Genomic DNA, 16,221 nt, shown 5'->3' with positions numbered 1-16,221 from the left:
GTAAGCAGGGCACTGGTTTATTTGAGACTTAGCCTCGCTTTTCGATTTTTAAATTAAATCTTTAAATGGAAATGAAATGAAATGAAATGGGGTTTAACGTCCTACTGTTCTGCCCCGAACTGGGCTAATGAAGGCGGGCATACGCCATACAGTATGCAATGAGGGAAATTTTACCAAGGGATCTTTTACGTGCACGCCAAAGTGTACACGGAACCTCTTTTTTTCGTCCCATCCGAACGACTAGACAGCTGTCCTTGTCAGGCCCTCCGTCCTGCATCACTGACAAGGGGAACCACGCCGGAAAATCTGGATGAACTTTCTCGGCAAATACAGGGATCGAACACCCGACCTTACCCACGTAGCCACCGTGGCCCCCAAATTTTTAAACAGCGAACCGTTCTAATTTAGTTAAAATCTCGAATATCCGATGCCATCCAGAGCTGATTATGGTCTAGTTTTGTTTAAAAATGTCTAGTTTATAAAATTTCGGGCCCAAAGGAAAGACCTGCAATAGGCAGATTTAGCTCTTGTATACGACCAGTAGGCCTACGACCAGTCACTGATAAATGTGTCACTTTGACGTGTTATCTGGTGATCTGATCTAGTCGTATTCGTGTGGTAAAGATGTCTACCGGGAGACTACATTCAGAAGTATATTAAAATAAATCTTCAAATCTGACAAATATCAAAACCTAGAGATAAATCTCTAAAGTGTGGTCAACTGGGAAATAACGTAGATCACTTTGAGACTGGCCTACTGTACAAACTCAAGTCACAAACCGTGGTACTACTAGTCAAGTCAGCAAACCGTGGTACTAATCAAGAAATCACGACTCGGGGCCCCACTTTTTAAGTGCCTGGCGCAGTAGCGCTAAATACTTGCAAGGTATCAATTCCAATTCAATATTTCTGCACTTGATCTATTGACTTGCCATCAACTTTTATAAACGGCTGGTAGCGATTTTATCTCCTTCAACAGGGGTGATATATTATTTTAACGCAGTAATTAATTGGAGTTTTATGGCATTACTATTATGTGGCTGTATATCAAATAAAGAAATATAATTATTTTACGATGCATGTAAAAGAAATGTTTTGATATTTATGTGTATTTTTAAAAAAAAAAAAATTAGGGTCCCTTTATACAGGCCCCGCACTGATTTAGTTCTGTCTGACTCTGGTGTAGTTTTTATAGTTTACTCACATGCTTCTCTGCATGCCTTTTATGATTTTAGGTATTTATAAAATCCGGTTACATATTACCGATTACAATTGAATTTCATCATCTGTCCACAAGAAAGAGATACCGTAATAACAAATCTCTGCACAGCGCAATAATGTAATCAGGTATTAAATTTGTAGCTATCACACTTTTATGTTTCCATAATTAAACAGGTTTTTTTTAATACTTATTTTAATTGAGATTTTATATTCGTTGCATTTTTGGTCATATTATTCTCCAAAAGTTAACAATGTCGGCTTTTGCAACGTATATATTCTAGGCTAAACGTTGATGTTTCAAGATATCAGAAGTGTGTATCTGCCTTTGTCGAGTGATGAATGTGAAATGTTCACGAAACACGGTTAATCAATGGTGTAGTGAACAAGTTAAAGGTGAACTGTAGCCGTTGCAGACTTTTTATATTCTGTTCATTATCAAGTATTAAAATGGCTTCAGCACGTGACGTCGTGAAGTGTCAGACATTTTAAATGTCTGCAAGAGAGAGAGAGAGAGAGAGAGAGAGAGAGAAATGGGGTTTAACGTCCACTCGACACAAACTAGGTCATTTTGGGACTAACATACGGTTCAATTTTATTTCAATAATTCGCTTGCGCGTAGGGGTCTTTAGCAGTGGGAGGAAACCGGAGGAGCCGGAGAAAACCCACGAGTTTGGACAGGCGACCCCTACTCCTTGTCACGTACAACCGGGGAATCGAAACCCCGCCAGTTTACTCAATGACAGACCGTATAATACAGCGCGCGTGCTATCCATTCGCGCCCCCCCCCTCCCGTTCTTTAAGCACGTATTATACTAGTCTTGATCAATCGGTCGGAGCCACGATGGCTATGTGGGTAAGACGCTGGCTCGCTAGCCTGGAGGTCGCGTATTCAATCCTTGCATTTGTCGAGAAAGTTCATCGGGATTTTCCGACGTGGTTTCCCATTGTCAGTGACGCAGGCCGGAGAACCTGACAAGGACAGCTGTCTAGTCGTTCGAATGGCACGAAAACCGAGGTCCTGTGTATACATTGGCGTGCACGTAAAAAATCCCTTGGCACTTGGAATTCGATATAAGAGTAAGCCATAGCACACTGAATGGCGTGTGCCCGTCTTCATTAGTCCAGTATCGGAGCAGAACAGTAGGACGTTAAACCCCTTTTCATTTTATTTCATTTTTGACCTATCGGCTTTCCTACTGTACATGCCGCGATAGCAATATATTTTTTAAAAAAGTACACAGAATAGCTATGTAGCTACAATTTTTTTTAGAAAATCTGCAATGGTTATAGTTCTCCTTTAAAACTGATGATAAGCTATCTAAAGACAATGACAGGCCGATTGATGCAAACAGTAAAATCTAGATGCTGCCAGTCTATCTGTTAACATGACAACTATCTTACATACTTTATGTGTTGAACTAGTTGAAGAAAGCCTTTTCTCCAATATATGTTTGATTACAGCTGCCTTAGAATTGCCATGACTGCCAGCCAAGCATAGACGTACCTGAATAAATGTGTCAGAAAACAAAGTTAACACCATGCATGTTATTACACGAAAACCAGTTCTAATATTACAGTGAATTGCTGCCATGCTGTTAATAGTCCCTTTTATATTCACCAGATTAATATGACACATGCTAGGACATTGGGGACATAGATGCCCCCCTCCCCGGAAAGACTACAGTGGGCCGATGTATCGGATACAACAGAAGATAAGAGATATTACGAACACTTAGAGACTATCTTAGAAACAGATAATAAGCAGCTTATCTCGTCTATCCCTGGTAAACACATGTTGAATAGTGTCCGGTCAACTATATGACGGCTACTGGGTGGTTAATTCCTAACTCGGCATAAAATATGGCCAATCGAAAATTGAATATTTAATCGAATTTCTTTTCTCGTCTTTTAGGTGCGGAATTTCAAAAATCGCTGTCATATTATAAATGGGTGAAGCAAAATATTAAAGTGGCGACATTCCAGAATAAATAACCTGTACAATGAAAAAGAAGATAGTTGAAATACGTGCACTATCAACCCAATCAAGCTTGACGAAAGTTACTGTCATTTGTAGCTAACAGTTTCTACCAATTTCAAACATATCAGATAACTTGGAGGTGGTGATATTATCTAATAATGTAATAATGAATTTACTAAGCGCCAGAACTCGAACACCAATGTGTTACCTGTATCTAAATAACCCTTTTCACATAAATTGGGTCCTTCGTTTTGTTTAATAATGTAGTTTCTGAATTTTGTATTTTTATAACTATTATTTAAAAAAAAATCATTATAGATGTATTGTGGAATGTATATTGTTTATCACAAAATTAATTTTAAAGTGTTTCTTCAGAAAATTTTACACATGTCGCATTTTCGTGAATTTCACACTACACTTTTCAGAGTGTTTTCGAACTCATTCTTTCCAAATGAAAGAACACTGGCGTCTGTGTCCAAACAACAAATACGGCGAAGATTTTGACCGCGCAGTGTTTTAACTGATTTAAATAAATTGTTACTAAAGAAAAATTTCCCCCATTGTTTTCCAAAAGGCAGAGATGTCGATCCTATCTTTTTTTTCTGTCGGTTACAGCGAATACGACAAAACAACACATTCTATGACTATTTGAAGTATGGGTTTGAATTCGGACAGTATTCTGAATTTGTATGTGAACAGCTAGAGGAAATAAAAGAAATTACACACACGAAGCTGGTGAACCGATTTGTGAAGACATCATTCTTTGTCAGTGTGAACCATAATATTCTAGTCAATATTTAGATTCACGCTACCTCTGTTTAGCTATTTTTAAATGCGTGCTTGGTGGGAACTCATATCGATGCCTAGAGAAGTAAATGCTTCTTAGGAGGAAAAGAAAATATTATGAAAATTTTAGTTCAGATTAACCAATCTTTACCCTAATAATAAAAACACAATAGAAATGGGACTAGCATATTTTCCTTTTTCAAATTAAGTGCAATTGTCGTTTGTTTTTTCAGGTTATTGCTCAGATTTAGTATTATATGCAAGGTAAATAATATCGCTTATAATCCAAACATAATTCACTCGTCGAAATGGGTTAACATAACTATTTTAGAAAATGAAATAAAAGGGGCACCTAGTGCAAAAATTTGATCTTTTGAAATGAGCTATATTATGTTATAAAAGAATATTCAGTCTTCGTAGAATAATAATCCCAAGACTGTGAATAATTTTAATCATTTGTGTTACAAAAAACGTATCATTTAATAAACAACAGTTGTATGACTTAGATGGTGTACCAAATTCTGTTATCACACAATAGGCCACAAACAAATGTTATATTTTTCTTTCAAGAACTATTGTAATATGTCATGAGGTATAAAGATAAATTGCCAGATAACAAAACATACGCCCGCGACATGGGTCGCCCGATGAGTTCATAAATTTTGCACAATTTCACTTCTTTAGCGAAATAAAACACACAATCGTTTTACTGATAAGCGTCACTAGATTGTTCACAAGATTATAAACAGGGACAATAACTCTAGATGCTGTAAGTTGATCAGATGATAACTGCTGTCGCTGTTCGCAAGATTTACAAAGGGCAGCGACGTTAGAAATAATTGTCTGAGATCACTGAAATACAACAGGATTCTTACTCTCACTAATTGTAACAATAAAATACAACATTGAGATCAGCCTGACGATAAATGCAATTTCTAGGGCGCTTAGAAGAAAATGTTTATGAAGGACACAAGAATATTTACAAGCTGCTAAAAAGTTATCAAAGATAATTACTTAAGGAGTAATTGTAAAAATAGTTGAAAATCAATGGATCTTTTTTTCCTTTTTGTCTTGTTATTTCAAGAGGACTTGGTGATAACTTTAGCTCCCACTCCACACTAGTTTTTAAAGTAGTCAAGGATAAAAGGATTATCGGAAATCGTTGATGCTTGGTGGGTTTCTCCATCATGCTAATCTTACCAATACATGTCAAGTTACAAAGTAAATAATGTATGATAACTTTTACAAAATAAAGCGCCCAGAAACTAATTATCAGAAATCATTAAACTTTGACACATTCTTCGTCTCGCCCATGCCTACACAGCAAAGTAAGTATGGGCAATAACTCTTACGGTAATTAAAACCTTTAAAATTTTATAGCCTTTTCTGTCTCAGGGGTGCTGTAAAATTGATGGACAATGTATATCTATTGTTTTTATGGTCGACAATTTTTTCACGGGGGGGGGAGGGGGGCGAAACTTTTTGTAGGGGAGGGGGGCGCAGGTGTGGGGGGGGGGGGCGGAGTTCTGCACATATAGATATATCACATTTAAATGAGGGTGTATTGATTTTTTTTTAAAAAATAAGGTTTTTCATTTATGTAAAAAAAAAAAAAATTAGCTAGAGCATGTTTGTAGGTACATGTATGTATAGGGTTTCTATAACCAAGAAAATCTCAACTTGAATATTTTAAATGGAACGCCAATGTGTTGGAATGGAGCCCGGGTTAAAACATCTTGTCTGTATACACGACGCAATTATTTGGCGTTAAACCAGATTGGTGAAGTTTCGGATCTTCCAATAAAAGTTGGACGAGATGACTTGTGGAGTAAGTGAAATACTTGTACATTGATATAAGCGACGGTGATAACAAGGGGCATTGTGTATTTGAATACAGAAAGTGACGCCACTCCTAATTAAATTTGAAATTACATAATGTAAGGTCGGTACGGAATACTTAATTACTTGTACAGTACAATTTAATTTTATATTCGACACTATAGTTCCACAATAATCCTTTCGGGTTCCCTACAGCCAGCCGGCTCATACTTATGAACAAAATCTGAATGTGTTTGGGTTGACGCATTCCAAAACTGAAACCTCACTCATAAATTGTTCGCCTTGAACCAGATTAGGTGTTACTAACTTACAGATGCAATTTGGCTCAAATCTCAACGGTTCTAACGAAACAAATCGAGAATTCAAATCGAAGTGACGACATAATTAATTAGTCCCTGATGGTCAGATGTGGATATATATCAAAAAAGACGAGTAGGAGATTTTATTTATCACCCAATCCCTTCTTACACGCACAAATAGATAAATACAATTCTTTGCTGTAGATTTCACTTTTACTGAACATTATGTCTAGTGATACATCATTTTTTGACAATAATTCAACCATTGCAAAGTCCTTTGTATTGACCCAGTGTTTCCATCAAGGTCAATTGAATAACAATAGTTCATTTTTAATAAAAAAAAAGTTACTTTTAATAAGAAATGAACTGTTCTTTGAAAATAAAAAAGTAGTTCCTTTTCAACTGACCAATCAAATTCATGTAAAGCGATATCTCCTAAGGAGATATCGCAGTAGATTATGAAATATATCACACAAGCGATATCTACTGTAGAATGTATTATTGGGTGATAAAAACATATTAGGCTATACTTACAATCTCATCATAGATATCACATCTACGAATGCTCCTTTCTCTATAGTATAAATCTGATTATCCAATAGTTGCCTGTAATAAAAACCATATATAAATGTAAGTTGTTATGTGTAGGAGGATGACGAGAATGCTGAGTCCCAGGTTACGATCCGGGGCAAGAGTTTTTCCTCCGCGTTTATCTTTAAACAGCATATTCGAATGCCCTCCAAAGTTCAGACCGATCAGCAGGTTCCTCTACACGTACATGCATAAATGATCCCAAAGATAAAAAGAAAATCGCTTTCCATTCGACCACAGTCTACTACTAGGACATGTTTGGGGGGAAACGTTCGTCAGATTTCAGGCTATAATTTCTCACTTGCAGGTAAACCTGTACACTAGGGCGTTCACATTTTGGAGTGGCGTTCCATCTATTCTCCTACCACTGACGTTCTAACCTAGTACTGTGGAAATTGGTGGGTGCTGCGCACAATATAGAGTGTCCTAACGTTCTTCTATTTTCGAGGGATGTTGATTATTCTATTATCATTAAAATACTTACAAGATTCGCAGTTGCTTCATTCCTTGAAAATCTGCCCTTCTTATGATAGTGATATTATTTCCCTGAAGATCACTGAAAAATTAAAATACCCAAATGATTATCATACTCTTGAGGGTAACATATATTTTGAATTTGAGTTGTTCCTAATCACCAAATGGACAATGAGGGTGTATTACAAATATTTGTAAAAATAAACAGGGCTAGGTTACAGCGACGGGCTTATGCATATACAAAATGTAGTTAAAAAGAAGAATGCATTATAATCGGCATTTTTAAATGTTAAGATAACTAATTAGTGAATTACAAAATCAGAATTTTTACACGTTTATAAATGATGTAACCCTTCTTTAAATACTCAAATATAAGTATGTACACAAATCTCTAAATTCGATTTGGCCTTGTTCCTTCGTCCAATGTGTTATCACCGAATTGGGGATTTACATAGTCCGGAAATATCTGACCACTTTTTATGACAAGTGTCAGCCGAATTGGGGGAAATTTGGTCACTGAATTCAACGAGGTCACCCCGTTAAACCATGTCAGAAACGTTTGCCGCAGAGCACGTAAATGTTAACACAATTAGTCGAGGGTGATAATGTTAAAAAGCTAAATCATGTGAACGACCAATCAAATTGCAGCATCTATTTCAAGTTTAATCAAAATTAGTCAACTAAAAGTACAATCGGCTAATGAGACTGCAATAAGCAAATAAAATATACACAGTAGGACAGGTTCTGTTAATACGTATGTAAGTCCAAATTTAGTAGATGTAAGTCCATTAGAAGTAGTTATTGTATCACCAGAACCGAAAAAAGAAATTGTGGTACGCTAATTAAATATGACTGGATAGCCTTGAAATTGAATTAAGAAGAGTGACTTTGATACTGAATATATTCGAGTTTTGTCAATATCCATTTACTGAAAGAAAAGTTATTGTTGTTCAAATTTCACAAATAATAAACGTTAATATCCCAATCTTTGAGGTTTTGGATTGTATGTGCTGTGGTGAAGTGGAGCCGTGTGTTGCTGAGCTGTTATTTTACACAGTTCATTAACTTCCGGTGCCAAACAAAATAACACTAAATAGTAGCCATTCTAATCACGCATCTCATCCGCCAATTATTCATTTCACGATTGAAGATGCACTTATTACCGAGCAAATTTCAAATAAATATATTAATTATTGCTAATTTGATAACCTGAAATATTTCGTTATTGATTCCGAACAAATTTAGTTTCAAAAAGTGGGGTGATCTCGGAACGCTTGTGAAAACGGCATGGTTATATCTTCGTAACAAACGGTTTCCGTTATGAGAACGGTTCTGAGAACACATCTGATAAAGATAGGTCGTCAGGAAGAAAAACACCCGCAGCAGTTGGGTCGTCCAAGTAGTCCATAAAAGTTGTCGCATTGCAAACCTTAAGGTAAAGAAAAAGCAAATATGTATACATGTACTTCAGTAGAATGAAACTACAGGGCATATTATATATAAGCTGTGTAAAATTTTAGAATGTGAAATTTTGCTTATTACGTATTGTTTTGTTACTCTACTTTTGAGTGATCAGAGTCTTTCAGCTAAAGACGTTTCGATGGTCATCACAGAATTCACCAGATTGGTGGAAATGGAAGCAAATTCTCAAAAACTCCCAATCCCCACACCCTTTATCATTGCGGTGTCATTAGTTAAACGCGCTACGCTATTTCGTATCCCCGGAGCTCTTTGTGAACCACGTCTTATAAACTTTGTAAACTATTACTTATTTGTAATCAATGTGAAGTTCCATAGCATTGATTTCCATGTGCTCCTACGCGTACCTTCCAGTGATTTTAATTGTCAATATATGATTTTATCGATCCACCAACTACTAATAAAGAGGTAATATTCATAATAAAGTGATAAAACTTTTGGAGTCATGATGCAATTAACCGTTACCTAATTACATACTTATAAAACTATTTTAGATTTCAGAGAATAAACTACATCACGAAGACGAAAAATATAAGAACCAAATCAATATACATGTATCCATAAACACAACACTAACAATTGTTTTAGTATTAATGTGATTTAAATATGCTCCCTTGTCGCTAAAAGAGAAATGAAAGAAGATTAAAAGGTAGATATATACAAAACAGAGTCAGTTATTTATAGAAATGGTTATAATTTCAGCCACTTTTACTAATATAATGACATGCAGACAAAAACTAACCGCGTGGTGATTAAATGACAAAGATACAAGCACATTTTTAACTGTCAATTCTTAAAATGGGAAGTTTCGAAACTGGAGACTTCCATTCAAAACGAAACAGACACAGAGTCACCCAGGCAGTTCACACAGGTTGTCATTCCCAGACAGTGATTTTTTTTTTACATAATTCAGCAAGATGCAACTATCAGATATTGTTTAAGATTTGCTTTTTGGTCTTAAAGACACAATAGCTCAACAAAAAATGCATGTATGCCAGAAGATAACCTTAATATCTACACTAGATAGTGGGTTAACGTCCACTCGACACACACTAGGTCATTTCGGGACTAACAATTTTGCGCGTACTACCGAAGAGAATAAAAATAAAGGAGATCGCTTCATGACTTTGTAGCTAAACTTTTAAAGGGCGTTCAGAAGTCATCACGAGCAATGACGTTTTTGAGAAAATGTTGAAATTTAATAGGCTTGCTTATTTCACTCATCTGAATATCACAGCTAAGTTTTAAATATACACTATAACCAAATTACCCTTATAATAAATCTACAAGCTTTGGCAAAATGGCCAAGGACAATATTATTTTCGTCGTCATGGTATAAGATTTAGAAAAGATCTGATAATAACTCAAGCCTATACATAGTGGCAAATGACAATATTAACGAACGTAAAAATGGGAAATCTGCGAATTTACTATATTGCAACATGTACCCTTAGTCCGCACGATTCTGCAAGAAATAATCAAGAGCAATCTGGATGTAATAATAAAGTTAGAAAAATTTGATAGGGGTCTTCTCAATAATGTTAAAATTTTAAAGCTGGATGTAATAATAAAGTTAGAAAAATTTGATTGGGGTCTTCTTCTCAATAATGTTAAAATTTTAAAGCTCGACTATAAGGCGTCGAACATATATTTTGGAAGATCCGACGAATCAACGGACTGGGTGGTGAAAATATACGACCACATTTTAATGTAAGTTTATACAGCAACAAAAGAACAATGGGTTGATTTGTTCTCTTCATACATTGTCAAGTATATATTTTTAAAATACACTTACGTTGTATTGGTTTGAGTATAAAAGTCATTTTGACACATAGTTATATTTATCTGAGTCTACACCTTGTTTAATTCAATACTGTATAATTTATATTTGCAAAAATAATTAAAATTTATACACAAAAATTGTATAATTTTAAAATGTAATCTTCTTTTACGTAGTATCTCAGACGTTGGTGACAACGACAGCCAATGGCACCACACGGGTGTTTTCCTGTGAAATTAGAAAAATTGCCAAATTGGGTACGTGCATGATAAACAAATGCATTATGCCCTAGCCAACCCCTAATAAGGAAAGGAAACGAAACTGATCCACACTAAATAATGTGCATGTTTGCTGGTTTACGTTTATTGGTGCCATATTCATATATCGCGTTTAACTAAACCGCTCGTTTGCAATGGGTACAAATTAATATCTTTATCTAACACCACTATGTCACGACACCATTCTTCGGCTAATCTACGAGACCCTTAACTCGAAATTTAAAAAAAAACCTGATAGAACACAACTAGCCTAACGTTTGATGTTATTCATTAAAGGTTAGAGTAGAGGTATTTAATGTATTGTCAGAATGTCTGTACAATCAAGGTGGCAAGGTGGAATATATGTATCAACACGACACATTAGAACAAATTACCGAAGAATTTTAAGGTAAAAATGTTTATGTGCATTTTACAGATTTAAGCTGACATTAAGGTGTTTGTTGTGCTGATCTTTTGATCACCTGACCAAATACTTAAAACGTGTCAGACATTTCAACATGATACTGTGTGATTTCAATTTAGCAACATTACGTTATGAATATATATACATAACTTAGTGTTGTCTTGTATACACGATAAAAACGTTTATATAGTGACAAGAATACACTTGTCATAAAAGAAGAAAACAACCGCTATAAATGACATCGGTAAATCTATAATATCATAGCGGTGGAAGCGGGCGTTAAATAAAGCTATTAACACACACACACACACAAGAGGGCGCAACATGTGCTGTAAATTATGTACCTGGTACAGAAAAATGGACTCATTTGCCCCATGCGTACGCTTTTACAATAATAGGATCAAGCAAGGATACAATGTAGTTTGGCATCTTTATTAAAATTAAATGTGTTAAATTGAAATACACGGTAATAATCACATATTACACTTATAACTACATGTATGCCTTCCATATCATTTCAAGTTAGATAGCAAAAGTTCATCTTCCACTCAGCACACCGAATTTTGATTTGATGTTCACAAAAATAAGCAAATATTACGGTAGGGCTTCGGTTATTTCCTTGGACATTTACTAAGTCTTCAGCTTAAATTGCTAGGCGAAGAATTTAATAAGGTTTCTTTCGGTGGTACATGTATGTGTATGGACAGCTCGATAACTGTGAAATACAGTGGAACAGTGAGTAATGCGCTAGCTCGATAATCAGGGGGCCCCAGTGTGGTTCCTTCTTGACAGTGGTGCAGAACGGAGGCCTGGAAAAGAACAGAGTCTAGTCGTTCATATGGGACGAAAAAACGAGGGACCATGTCCGCGTGCACGTCAAAGAACCCTTGACAGTTGGAATTCGATGAGTAAGATATTAAATCCCGTTTCATTTCGTTCCATTTTTTTTTAACTACAACTATAAATTTCTATTTCAAAATTTACATGACCATGTCGGCGTGCACGTAAAAGATCCTTTGACAGTTGGAATTCGACGAGTAAGACATTAAATCCCGTTTCATTTCGTTCCATTTTGTTTTAAAATACAGTTATAAATTTCTATTTCAAAATTTACATGAACTACATAGAAAAGGTGCAATGTATATAATGGCTTGGAATTTATCATAAAAGGACATTTACTTAAATTTAAAGGAGGCAAGTCTCTAAATCAATATCATCCACAGTCTTCGACAGTGCAAACTCGACTTATTGGTCAATTTAAATCAACATTGATGTTGTTATCTTGCCGCGAAAAGATGGGCTTATGATATCCAATATTTAAGTCAAAATAAAATTGGCACACGAATCGCGCGCTAGAATGTTTTCGAGCGCCATTTGCAATGAAGCGACTCCATGAACGAGGATAAACTTATCGCACAGGAGAATACTACCGCTGTAGACTGGGATAACCAGACGTCAAAGACTGCCATTCAATTGAAATTACAGTAAAAACCGAAACGATTGGATGTAAATCAGTTTATATACATTCATTTTACATTATTATATGCGTTGCAACCCATTTGTGTCCATTTCTAGGTGCCAAAGGAAGGAGATTTAGTTTATCTGAACAAAATACCGATGTCTTCAACTAGCAGTAACCAAAACGAAAATAGGGGTAACCAATATTGCCAGATAAATCTGGCTAGACAGTGCTCAGCCCTCAGCCCGTTTTCGATGTAACCGACGAAAACGCACTCAGAAACATCGCGAAAACGCGTACATGGAAAACGAGCTTATGTAAATGCTGTGAAAGTCTAACAAAACGGACTGGCATGGGTATATTGCCAATTTCGGTAGTTATATGTCAATTTATAAAACAGATAAAATATGGCATGTGGCCTACCCCCCCCCCCCCCCGCCTATATACAGAGAAAACAATGGGACTTGAAAGTGTGTACATATTTGTTGTCTCATACAATTTGAAATGGCGAAATAATATACGTTCATTTAAAAAGTCTACTAATAAAAGTATACGTTTCAATAAGTTGTTTTAGTTGTTGATAAATTGATTTTCATGTTTCGTCAGCACTTTAGTAGTGCGTTTTCATTGCGTCTAAGTACATGTCTTTTCCCCATTAAGTATTGTTTCACCTTCCAGGGATGTTCGCAAAACATATTCATTCCTATAAATTGAAATAACATTAAGTAAATTAGTGATCTTTTGAATCGGTAAATTACTACATTTTTGTATTTGGCTAATTGCCCTTTAAACTTTACTCCTAAATTTTAGGTCTATATATGAGTATTTTTCATGCGAACATTTTCCATTTTCAATTAAAGGTAAAATACAAAAGAGTGGCTCCCACTTTTTCTATTAAAGATAAATATATGACTTAAGCTTTTGGTCCATAGAGTACCGAACTGCGCAATAACATTCTTGCAAAACAAAGGTTACATTATAGCTTTCCAAAACATATCTTATTTTTATGTCTAATCGAAAGCTGTTTGATACAGGCATCATTACCTGGTTATTTCGACTTTTAAAGCTCATCAGATAACGTATGAATTTGACTAGGCATGGTTTTCCGAAGATGGTAAAAAAATGTAATGATATGTTAACATGGCAAGACTTAAAGAAGTTAGACCTCTTTGATTTATAGTTTGAAAAATTCAAAGTTTATCCCAGCGTCTCTTTCAAGACAAATTTATATGGTTTCAATTGTATGTTTTTTTTTATTTGTTAGAAAATTTCTGATGAAACTAGTTTGCATTGGTATCCTCAATTAACAAAAATAAACATGATTTGAATATATAAGGCAAATAATCAGATTCACCAATTTCTGTTTTTTAAAAACCGCTGGTTTACTTTTCCCGACGATCACCTGGACTCTGTATAACATTAAATGTTTACCCCACTGTCGCCACACTATTGCGCGGGCCCCATAACCCATTAATTAATTGGTCATTGTTTAATTACGCATAGAGTCAGCGAATCTACAAATTTAATGTGGTGTACAATTTCACATTACAAATCAATATGGGGAGATTTATCCTAATCTTATCTACTTACTATAAAATGGATTTTAACATGTAACTGATAACGCTTTATTAATAGATTATAGTACACTTAAATGATAAGAAATGACAATAAAATTTAACATCTAGTAAAGATCTATACTTTTCAGTTTTTGAATGATTATACGCGGGACACAGTAATATAATCAATGGAAAGAATGAACCGCACAAGGGAAGACTTACGTTCAGAAGTTTCAATATGTAATTTGCATAAACTTAAAATCAAATATAGCGTAAAACTCATGGAACTTTAAATCACATAAGAATACGGATGCGTAAAACCCACTGACTAGGCAACACCCTCTAGCCTAGCATTGCATTACAAGATAACCATCTTAGTCTCAAAATAAACAACGTATTGTGTTGATGTGATATGTTCTATTCCTTCCAGACTCTAATCTTCTGTTCCGTGCCTAAAGTAAATGATATTATCGGCATACCCAAACCAACTCTGTGGCTAACCAATCTTAACTTCATCTAAAAATTATATATAAGGAGTGTTGTCAGCTAACTCTAATGGTCGCATCTGCACACCAAGCCACGTGTACTTGCCACCTTCCGTTTCCAATATATTGCAATAACTATTAAAGAGCATAATGATTTTCGATTTGCCGTGATATTATGATGGTAAGTTAGACCTACACCATGACTGTTCAAATTAGATTATTTCAAGATTTGTGGCAAGTCTAGCAAGCTATCGCTAAAATATTATATGAGGACCAACATATCGATTGTCTTTATTAACATCTGGATTAAAAGACATGATAGCTATATAAGAAATAAAATTATATCGTGTTATACCGTTATGTGACTACTTACATTTTTTCCGCATCTCTTGCCATATCTTTAGGTACATGGAATAGATTCCTGAAACTACAGTCGATGGTTTTATGATGACACTGACATGATCGGGGACAAGAATTAGCTGAAGTTATCCCCGCACATATAAACAATAATATTATTAATCCAAGACAATGAGCCATGCTGATTATTCGTTCCTTCATTTTATCGTCAGTTAGATTCTTTTAAATTATATCCGTTTTGTTTGTACAATATTGAGAATTATTTCACCAACAGATCACAATTAACCTATCTTCATCTCAATTAACTGAAACTACATGAGAGGAAAAAACTGGCTTAAATACCATCTGAGCCCCTTTTACAACAGTTATCTCCTTAAACAGACAACATTGCTTTGGTATACGAAACCACAATCATGGGGTTTTAAACTCTACATACGATAGTACTACTAGTAATAGGGGAATCTAGAAGTGCATAATTATACAAAATATAAATTCAACTTGTATCACTAATTATTGTAATCCGTATTTTCTCTGCATCTTAAAGTTATAAAATGACAACATGGCACACCACCATCCACACGGGTAAAGAATAACTGTCTGTACTTGTAAACAGTCCTTAGACACAATGATCGTCTGCTTCAATGTACGGTCATCGGGCAAGTCATTTTGTAGCGTAGGGGAGATAGGTTGCTCGACTCTGGAAACCCCCTGCATGCTGATAATGTGGACGGCCGTAGCTCCGCCTATCATATTATAAGATTGGCGTTTGTGTCAATCAAAGCTGATACTCACGTGCCACTCATTGCAATAAAACATCGGTCTATAAATGCCGTTACTTTAAAGTGGTGCCCTCTAGTAAAGAGATAATGGCATAGCCTGGATAGGCAAACCAAATCTACTGTGTTGGGAATCTTGTAGAACTTTACTTACTGTTCAATTTCTAAATTATTACCACAATGAATAATTCGTTAAATTTATCTACCTTACAGTACTACAAGTTGTTTACAAATATAGCTATAACGTATTACTCCGAGGACTTACTAGTAATCATATTCTTAATGGTGACAATGGTGATAAAAAGTATTATTAGCTCATTATTGTGCTCGATGCAACTGCTTTTTACAAAAAAATCAGGGGGTGGGGGTCATTTGTTAGGACGTCGATCTGATGAAATATCCGACACAATAAGCACAATGTGTCTTGATGTAGCAATAGATGCCCCTATACCGACGAAGA

General features: G+C 35.4%; 1 protein-coding gene across 1 annotated transcript in view; it reads right to left on the bottom strand.

Moving 5' to 3' along the window:
- The window catches only part of LOC126814911 (slit homolog 2 protein), a 116,436-nt gene extending 100,825 nt beyond the window's left edge, over positions 1 to 15,611 (bottom strand). The window contains exons 1-3 of the mRNA XM_050540358.1: positions 15,002 to 15,611; positions 7,199 to 7,270; positions 6,658 to 6,729 (exon numbers count right to left, since the gene is read on the bottom strand). Of these exons, the coding sequence (XP_050396315.1) occupies positions 6,658 to 6,729; positions 7,199 to 7,270; positions 15,002 to 15,186 (329 nt within the window). The 5' untranslated portion in view covers positions 15,187 to 15,611. The remainder of the gene's footprint in view (positions 1 to 6,657; positions 6,730 to 7,198; positions 7,271 to 15,001) is intronic.
- Between the last annotated feature and the right edge of the window lie 610 nt (positions 15,612 to 16,221).

The sequence above is a fragment of the Patella vulgata genome, chromosome 3 (genome assembly GCF_932274485.2).
Source record: "Patella vulgata chromosome 3, xgPatVulg1.2, whole genome shotgun sequence".
NCBI classification, from domain to species: Eukaryota; Metazoa; Mollusca; class Gastropoda; family Patellidae; genus Patella; species Patella vulgata.
This window is presented reverse-complemented; position numbering and strand designations above follow the sequence as displayed.